Here is a 10,063-nt window from a genome sequence, read left to right as displayed (position 1 = left end):
TTTCCTAATTTTTCTTCAAGTAAATTACAAGCACCTTTCTCAGATCCTGTATTGCTAGCTGTGGTATCAAACGACATGCCACAGAGATTATTAATAAGATTCGAAGCGTCCCATTCATGGAGGGAGGCTACAACTGCAGTAGCAATGGCTTCTCCTTTTGAATCAGAAAGTTTTGGCACTCCCAGAAGTTTTTCAACACCACGCCCTGTTACTAAAACTGACAAACGCTCAACATTTCCACTTCCATCGATGTCTGCCATCATTTTTCCATCCTAATGAACTACGAGAGGTACATCCGGTTTGAAATTTTCTTTCGTTTCATTGTAATGAGTTTCACGATAATCAGTTCTTGCCCTATGAAAAGTAGTAACAGATATAGAGAACTCTTCAATGGGAGCTCTTAAACTTTGCATTGTAGCTGCTATAGTTCGCATTGCCACACAATTGCTTACTTTTCCTCTATCTAAGGAAGCGACAATTTCAGGGGTAATAATTTTTTTTATAGAACGCTTCCTTTTCAGACCGGAGCTTTCTGCAACATCATCTTTTCCTTTCAAAACTACGATATCATCATGATCGCTACTAGCAGAACTTGAAGGCGAAGTTGCGTTCTCAAGAACAACTACTTCTTCAGAGCGTTGTTTCCTTAACGCTTCTTTTTGCAAACGTTTATCCAAACTTATCTCTCTGCAAACTTTATTTTCTTCTTTCTCTGCATCATCTTTATCAATGGAACCCAAGACCATGTTTCTATCATCTCGTTGATCTATGAGGAAATCGCGATCTTCAGCAATTTTTATTAAATCAAAAACATTAGTTGGCGCAATATCAAAAAGTTTCATAATTCTCTTTTCAAAGTCTGTTACTTTGCTTCTAGCAACAGCTGATTTCTTATTTCTGTCTTTTAATAGATCCGTATATTCTTTATGAAATTTTTCAAGCCTTGTAACTGCATTATCCTTTCGAATTGTAGGAATTTTAGCTTTTTCCCAAATTTCACAAGTTGATTTGATAACTGTTACCGAACTTTCATGTATACTCAATCCTTTCACCTCATGGTGGAAGAAAAAATATTTTAATACTTCCAAAATCGTTGGAAGCTTAAGATGGGAAAGCATTGATATTGGTTGACCAATTAACCATTTTGCTGTAGAACTGCGTGTTGACTTTGCGACTGCAGCTATTTTAAATTTTCTTTAATACAGTGTATGAATGAAAATATATTTTGTTGTCACCTATATTTCCAAACAAAATTAGTTTCGTTGAAACTCGCTATTATATCACTTTCTTAAAATACTGTAATTAATATTATTAGTCAAGCAAAATAGATAAACTATTGTAATTTTATTTCAGGAATCACAACACTCTCGATAAAGTCTCGAACTGAACTAAACCATATAATAAACCAATATAATAAAATATAATGAAATTTGGCTTAGTTTGCAATTTATTTTGCCGCTTTAATATGCATTTAAAAAGGAAATGTTGTTTAACAGAAATTATTATGCGTAATAAGAGCTTTATTTTCGTTTTTATTTTACTAAAATCGAACGGTAAATAACCGAAATGTGCACAGAAAACGAAGGTCAATATTTTACTGAACTTTTGAAAATTCCAATTTTAGAGGGGTATAAAGATCGCCCCAGCGCGACCTCTAAATATTAACCGATTTGGCTGATTTTTTTGGTACAATGTTTTCTTTCATAAATGAACACATTTAGACCTTAGAAATAACAAAAAGTAAAAAAAAAAATTTTTTGGTCATTTTTGGATCACCCTAATATATATATATATATATATATTTACAGGGTGCCAATATTTTAATTGGATTTCCCTGGCTTTTCCCTGATATTTACCTATTTATCGTTGAGAAAAATGCTCTTCAACTGCAAAATTATAAACCATAATACAACCCACATTAAATGTATCAAGAGAAGTTCATAAAACTATCTGCCAAATAAACTTTTAGATTACGTGAACTATATACAACTTATTTAAGTTATAAAAGTTTGATAAAGACTCATCTTTCCTGATTTTTCTAAAATTTAACCTAATTTCCCTGATAATCCCCTGATTTATTTGAAGATATCCGAATTCCTTGACATTTTCCTGATTTGGCAGACATCCTGTATATACTTATATGCAGATCTTGCGTATAAAGAACACTTAGCAACATTGCAACATAACATAACAAGAATTTAATTTGATCTAAAGTTATTAGTCACAACAACAAGCCTAATTAATATTGACAAATTATGTATTATGAATTTAGCAATTAGTATGTAACATAACAATGTTTTGTTACATATGCTATGTTATTATTAACAACAACTTAAGTCATTTATAACATATTTATCTTAACTAAAACTACTTTATTACTCACAAACTTAATCAAGTTATGATCAAGGCTTTGTGTTTAAATAATCGCTATTAATTAAAAAGTTGTAGAATTTTATAAAAAACTTCAAATATTTAAAGAAACACCACCAAAAATTTATACACCCGAAAAACGCTGATAGTCCAAAAATGTATCTGGCAAAAATGCAGACAGTCCAATTTTGTTTTACGCGGAGATTGCAGACAAGCCAATTTTGTTTTATACGGAGAAAGTTGATAAACCAAATTTGTTTTCCGCGGAGATTGCAGATAGTCCGATTTTGCGCGGAGCCATCGTTATAAGTTTAACCAGAAAAACATTGGCCCTATGTCATGCCTTAAACATGATTGAAAATATGCTTTTGTCAATATTTTAAGGACTTTTCTATGATTGATATGATTTGATTCAACATCCTCAACTAAAAAAAACTCTACTGTTAAAATAAAGAGTAGGATTTTAGTGCCAAAAAGTTGACGCAACCAGCTGCAGTGAAAACTAATGAATGTTTTTATACAATCATTGAACCAAGAAAAGTTCAGAAGTGAGGAAGAATAAAACTAAAGAAGTCTCGTAAATCCATTAACAAAAAAAAGAATCTTCATTGGAAAAAAAAAGTCGAAAATATGTTAAAATTTTACATAACCTAGCAAGAATGCAGAAATTAAAATAGTAACCCGTTACAGTTCTCTTTAGTAAACGTGCATCATTGCAGAACTACGTTGCAATTTAAATTTACGCAAGATATCGCATCTCAATATAATTATTTTCTAAACTTGTTGCGTTCGATAATTTAATTTCATTTAGCTGCAGGGGGTACAAGTTGTGCTTCATCCTCACCCTTTTTTTGCAGGGTTTTGCAATGAAAAATTTTTGTGAATGGTTTGCGCCAATTACACTCTACGCATTTTCACACTACATTTATTTGTCACTTTTTCCCTCCAGTTTTATAGCAGACTGATAAAAGTACATATTTGGGGATTTTTTTTTTTTTTTTTTGCAAGAATAGGGTTTTTTAAGCAAGATAAGGGATTCGCTTAAAAAATTGGATTCGGCGAACTTTTTTCCGTAATCAAAAGGCTGATATTTTAGAGTTATAGGATTATGGTAATTACTTTCCCAGCTGGCACGCAACGTTGTATTAACGTTGTATTTACGTTAGATTTTAAGTTAGTACAACGTTGCCGGTTCGGCAAAATGGAAAGGTTTTGTAACGTAAGATTCTTACGTTAGATTTACGTTAGATAATAACGTTATACAAACGTAAAATTCTAATGTCAGATTAACGTTATAATAACATAAACTTAAGTTGGAAAATTATTGGCGTTTTATATTAACGTAAAATATTGATTGTAATTGTGTTTAATATTTAATATTAATATACTGCTATATTCATAAAAACCTGCCGAAGCCTATGGCTTCGTGTCATGGTTTTTATATGAATATAACCGTATGTAATCGGTTTACATATACCTTTATTGTTAACATACTAACATTAAATGTTGAACACAATTACAATCAATATTCTACGTTAATAAAAGGGTTTCTAATCCCTTACAAGGCGTTAGAAAAACAGTTTCGGGGATACTCAAACTAAAAATACAATAAATGTTTTTAAAGACTTTATTTAAAGATGTATTATGTATTCTTTTGTATATTATATAGCATATATAATAAATTTACAAAAAAACTCAAAACTAATAATTGTTCAACAATCACTTGCTTCCTCAAATAACTTTTTTTGCTTCCATTTACAAATGGTGAGAACTTTAAGATGCATCCTATTTGACCTTTTATTTGTGCTTCCGTCGAAGACTCGTGCATTAGCAGGATGACTTCTAAAATACAACATGGGATACTGTTAATGGGATGTTAAAAAAACAGTTAAAAATACATTTTTCTTATAACTGACTAGTTGCTTGATTTTTTCTTAACGCTAACTTTCAAGATTCAAGACTAAGATATATCTAAGTATACAAAACATATGTAAGGAAGAAGAGATAGATAGAACAATATTGACATATTTAGATCTTCATTATCATCACTCATAAGAACCTCAGAGTCTACAGGTAGGTACACCTTAGAAACTACAAAAAAAAGTGGTACCCTATAACTGAATATTGGAAACTTCTGAAGTGCTGAAACTTTCTATACTTAAAAACTACTTAATATGAATGTCTTCCCTGGCCTTATTTTTTAATCTATGGTTTTTAGTAAAGTTTTGTGATTTAAAGAAAAGTCACCTTTTTTGGTTGTTACCCCTTAAATACCGCAATCAGGTTTTTTGCTTATAATTTTAGAGCCGTTGATCAGATTCACTCAAAATTTTGTAAACATTTTGTTTTTGGGCCATCGTATTGGAACACACATTATTGTAAACTTATTATTAAAAAAAAAACATAAACAACCATAAAAAACCCTTAAAAACTAAAAAATAAATCCTTACAAATTACAACTTCTATGGTAAATTCTAATATAATGTAATTAGGGGGATTGCTATTAATTAAAATTTGCAGTTAGTTTAACATGTAAGGCACTTTAACTATAAGGCATTATATATTTTTATTTAGTAGGAGTATTACTAATGTTTATTTATGCACACAATTGTTTTATACCATATGTATTTTATAGATAAAAATATTAGTAATTTTGTAAATGGGGAAACAAAAATTTATTATAAAAGTGAGAAAAGAACCTTTTGTTGTTGGAAAACCAAATTCAAAGGCAGAGGCAAAAATCCAGAGGAAAAAAATAAATATGAAAGAACTTCAGATTCAACAAGCTGTGTCTTGGTACATAGAGAACAACAAAAGAGGCTATGCTGTGAAATTGTTGTTTTACAAGTTATTTTTGCTGGTAAAGGTATCACTAGTCATATGGCCCCAAAAACAGCTGTCAAAAATATTAAAAATTTAATTACATCATCTACTGAAAAAGGAAGCCAGGATAACCATTCTTTATTGGACCAACACAAAAAGTTTGATATATATTTGTCAGAAAAGAATATACAACGACCTGTTGTAATGCTAGCAGATGGACACAGTTCAAGATTTGACTACAATGTTCTACATTTCCTCCATGAAAAAAAAATTAACTTGTTTATAAGTCCTCCTGATACAACTGGGGTTACTCAACTGTTGGATCAAAGTCCTAATCAGAACATGCATCGTGAATATGATAAAAAAAGAGATGAACTTTTTACAACTTTCCAAACAATAAACCGAGAAGGCTTCATGACAATTTTAGGAGGAATGTGGGATAAATGGGCTTCAAGGGATACCATAATTAATGCTGCAAAGAGAGTTCGCATATCTAAGGAAGGTTTAAATGTAAATAATATGCAGCAATATAAATTTCAATAGGCTGCTAACTGTATGGCTCAAAACCAAGAGCAAGAGCCTTCTAGCAGTCTTGTTCCAAGTGCAACAAAGAAAATATGCACATGTTCATCAGCAAATGTTTTTTTAACACCAATTACTCCACATTCATTTCCAGAATTAGCAAAAACAAATCATCGATATGGATCAGCTAATTATTGGAAATTTATGTTCAAGCAGTTGCAGATGATAATGAAAGAAATTTATGAAAAAAGTTTAAATCTAGAAGATATACCAGAATTACTTACAGTAAACAAGATAAAGCCAAAAGACATGAATAAAACAAAAAATATACGTGTCACCAAAATACATGGGTCAAAGGAAGCCCAAAACATCATTGAACAGGTCGAGTTGATTGAAATTGGAAAAAAGGAAAAAAAAGGATCAAAAGGAGAAAAAAAAGCAAGAAAAAGATAAAGAAAAAGAACAATTTCATAAATGTATATTAAAATGTGTTTGCAATGGCATTTGTAATGTAAAGGGTTTTAAAGAGTGCTCTGTCTGCCACGAAATAGAGAAATCAGCATGCAGCAAACTTTCTTGTAGAGTTAATGTAATGAAGCCAATAATGATTAAACTAGCCACATCAACCGAAACAAATGCTAAATGTAAAGGCGATTTGAATAACGTGGAAAGCAATAACATTAATTGGGGAAATGTTTTATGTTGTTTTGAAATGTAACTTATTGATTCTGAAAAGAAATTTTGACTTTGTGTTTCAATGTTTGTATTAACCTTAGTACCCCTTAAAAACTACAAGCGTCTCTACTGCTAGTAAAAAGCTCATTTTATCAACCTGAGAAGGATATTGTGAAAAGTTTTTTTAATTTTTATTTGTAGCAACAATATAGTTATCTAAAAAGGAATTGCAAACTTATTTTAAAATTGGTGCTTACCCATGCCAAGAAGCGTATTTTTTTATTTTAAAACTAACTTATTTTTTATTTTTAAATTGTTTTTATCGCATCTTTTAATTATGAAAATAGTCCAACTTGTATTTTTTTGGAGAGAGTATTTATATGGAGTCTCAAAACAAATAATATTATGCGCTAAAGCTCACACAGTGCTTGACAAGAACATAAATTATGACTTTGTAGTTTTTAAGGTGTTTGTGTATTTAAGGTGTACCTACCTGTAGGTCAGAACTCTCAGTTCCAGAAGTATCTTTATAATCAAACACACAAAAAAAATCGTTAAAGTTCTCAATTTCAATGTTTTGGAAACCAATGCTACTCTCCACTTCATTAATATTGGATTTGACATGCAATGAGTTGTCAATTTCTTCATTTACAAGAAGATTGTTTAAGGCTCGATTACTTTGCCGCCATTCCCTCAAGTATTGATTTTTCTCTTGTTTATTCATTTTTATTATTCTAAAATAAACCTAAATTTTAGTAGTTTTGACAATAACAAGATGATAATAAAAACTGAACATAAGAAAAAAATAAGAAAACCTAAATTTTTAATAATAATAAAAAGGTAACTACATTTATTCAAAGTAAGTTTTTTACTTGCTAGCTCATTAATCTCATACAGTTAAATGTTTCTATCATAATTAAAATCATACAGCTAAATGTTTTTATAGTAAGTAAAATCATACAGTTAAATTTTTGTATCATAATAAAATCATACAGCTAAATATTTGTATAATAATTAAAATCATACAGTTGAATGTTTGTATCATAATTAAAATCATACAGTTAAAAGTCTAATCAAATATTTTATTTTATTTTATCCTAAATAACCATAGCTAATAAACACAAGCAAGTGTTTTTACTATCTTTCCAAAAATTGTTTTCAGCACAATTATTACAATATACTAATAATTATTAGTAATAATTGCGCTGAAAACAGTTTTTGGAAAGATAGTAAAAACACTTGCTTGTGTTTATTAGCTATGGTTATTTAGGATAAAATAAAAACTAGCTTAAAATAAAATCTAAAGCTAAAAATGAGGTATTACAGGTTTTTCAAGAATGAAATGTTAAGGTTAAACTTTAGTTTGGAGAACAATTTTAATCGTTTTTTTTTTTTAGTTCAATTACTAATTTATCTTAACTAAAACACAACTAAATGAATAAACAAATAAATACTAAAAATGTGAAAATACAAGATGATTACAGGCATAGTATATACTATAGATACACAAGAAGAAACTAAACAATAATAAATAAAACTGGGTAACAAATGCTTGCATTTATTACCCAGTTTATTACTCATTTATTTGAGCTTTTGTTGAAGATTCTCTATGCTTTTTACAAATGAGAATTTTGAAATAAATTTTATTCTACTTACTTTATAATTTGATTTCTTTTTAACACTTTATGCATAGCAGATGTTTGGTGAAGATATATGAAAAATAATCTTCATGTTTCTTATTAATAATATACTTACGTTGTTTGTCAAAATATAAGCAATTCAAGCAGTTTATTGAAATTGATTTTTCACAGCTAACTTGATTTTAAAATATTATACTATATTGCTCAGAGTGAGTAACTATCAGATTCAAAATAACATCATAGCAGATTTAATTGCATGAGGATTAGGCTCCTACCAATATGATATTTGTTTGTAAGTTCCTTGCATCTAAAGTAAAATCCTAGACATATTACTCACATTTATTACAAAAAATCTAAACTTAGCTATAAATTTGGATTCAACTAAAGGAATATAAAACAGTAGCACAACTCTTTAAAATTTAAAATGAGATTAAAAGAAGAAAAATTGTAATAATGAATACCCAAATACAAATGTTACATCATGGTTGAACATTTCAAATAATTGGATACAAACTTTTATTGTGGAAATTTAAAAAATTAAAATTTGAATAAATTTAATGACATCGAGCTAAGTATTTATAGTTTATCTGAGAACTAGTAGATTCAGAAATAGTTGTATCATAATAATTCAAGAATAAAAAATTGTTCAATATCATAATAAAACATTCTACAACATAAAAAAAACCTGTTCTATAATTTATAGAACAGGTTTTAACAACGATAAAAAATCAAATCAAACCTTTTTAATCGACATTTTACTACCTTTTATTAAATCTTTTATCAGCAATTCAAAGTTTTTACTACTTGTACGCTGTTTATTTAAAAACATTTTTTCAAAATTCCTCGATTGTCTTTTAAAAGACAATTCAAACCTTTAAACTTGGGTAATTACCTTCGAACTAAACTTATAAGTTTAGTAATTATATTTAAACAAAAATATTTCCTATCTTCTCTTACGCAATCTTTAAGAAGAAAATAAAAGCAAAAAGTTACGGTAGGTTTTTTTATAGATAGCAGAATTACGTTAATATTTCTTTGTTTTTTTAACGTTGTGTCAACGTTAGCTCAACGTTAGAATATTACGTTAAAAAGATTACGTTTACACAACGTTAGATTAACGTAAAGTAACGTAAAACGTAATTTTAACTTAAATACAACGTAAATACAACGTTGTGTGCCGGCTGGGTAAGGATATAAGACAAAAGTGATTATGATAATGATAGAAAAGATATAGGTTTCTGTTAACTTGGTAGATTAAGATAGAGAAGTATACTGCGCGGCAGTGATTGGACGTCTTTGGGAGACGGATTAGAGCGACGGATTAGTACGGTCGTCTCTTTGGAAGGAGAGAAGAAGAAAGGAAGGCCAAGTTTTAAAGAGAAAGTTTTAAGCAAGTCTTAAGAAGATTTTTATAAGAGAGAGAATTATGTGATAAGAAAAACACTTTAATGAACAAGCAGCCTCACAAGCAGTTTAATAAGCAGCCGAATGAATGAAGAAAACGAGAAGATTTTAATATTGATTTAAAAAGAATAATCTGAAGATTAAAAAAAAGATGAGATATTTGTAATAAAAAAGAAGATATGAAAAAGAGGGGTAATTGATATAAACATTATTGAACTCTGCAAGAAGTGTAAGAGAATATTATTTGTGTTATATACACGTCATGAGCAAAAGACTGCTAAATATTACACACTAATAGAACATTTGCTGAGTTTTATTATGCAACAGAATATACTGAAGACGGCAAATAAAACCTTAGCACTTTAACGACTAAACCTTGCCCATTCCTAACCAAATTATTTCCAAGCATCGCCCTTTCTGATCAAAAGGAACCCCAACGCAACTAACCTCGATCCAAACCTCCACATACACCTTTCTACACAACTCGACAATCCATACCTCCCTATTTCCTTACCTTCATCATAACACTTAACTAAACAATCAAATATTAAATAAAATATTTATAAAAACGTCGCCCTGACATTCATTTATTTTGCTGCTACCTCAATAAGTGCAGAATCACTTGCCTG

The 10,063-nt window shown here is 29.4% G+C and overlaps 2 protein-coding genes and 2 long non-coding RNA genes across 6 annotated transcripts in view; 3 read left to right on the top strand and 1 right to left on the bottom strand.

Moving 5' to 3' along the window:
• Positions 1-10,063, top strand: part of LOC149876724 (uncharacterized) — a 316,490-nt gene that overhangs the window by 111,253 nt on the left and 195,174 nt on the right. The gene's annotated exons all lie outside the window — the stretch shown is intronic.
• LOC149876737 (uncharacterized) overlaps positions 1-10,063 on the top strand; it is a 112,021-nt gene that overhangs the window by 93,234 nt on the left and 8,724 nt on the right. The gene's annotated exons all lie outside the window — the stretch shown is intronic.
• On the bottom strand, positions 3,984-9,013 carry LOC149876739 (uncharacterized). Its single transcript, XR_016448585.1, has 2 exons — positions 6,884-9,013; positions 3,984-4,212 (listed from the first exon to the last, which is right to left on the bottom strand). It is a non-coding gene; the product is annotated as an uncharacterized LOC149876739 (long non-coding RNA).
• Positions 4,208-6,993, top strand: LOC149876740 (uncharacterized). Its single transcript, XM_090075141.1, has one exon. The coding sequence runs from the start codon at positions 4,969-4,971 to the stop codon at positions 5,734-5,736; it is 768 nt and encodes a 255-aa protein (XP_089931267.1). The 5' UTR covers positions 4,208-4,968; the 3' UTR covers positions 5,737-6,993.

Source organism: Hydra viridissima, unplaced genomic scaffold, assembly GCF_058129835.1.
Source record: "Hydra viridissima isolate aposymbiotic clone 2 unplaced genomic scaffold, HvirCarnegie_v1 scaffold_18, whole genome shotgun sequence".
Lineage (NCBI taxonomy): Eukaryota > Metazoa > Cnidaria > Hydrozoa > Anthoathecata > Hydridae > Hydra > Hydra viridissima.
Note: the sequence above shows the minus strand (reverse complement) of the source record. Positions and strands in the feature narration are given on the sequence as shown.

Coding starts and splice junctions, on each gene's coding strand:
- LOC149876740 (XM_090075141.1), top strand. CDS start 4,969: ATGCACACAATTGTTTTATACCATATGTATTTTATAGATAAAAATATT.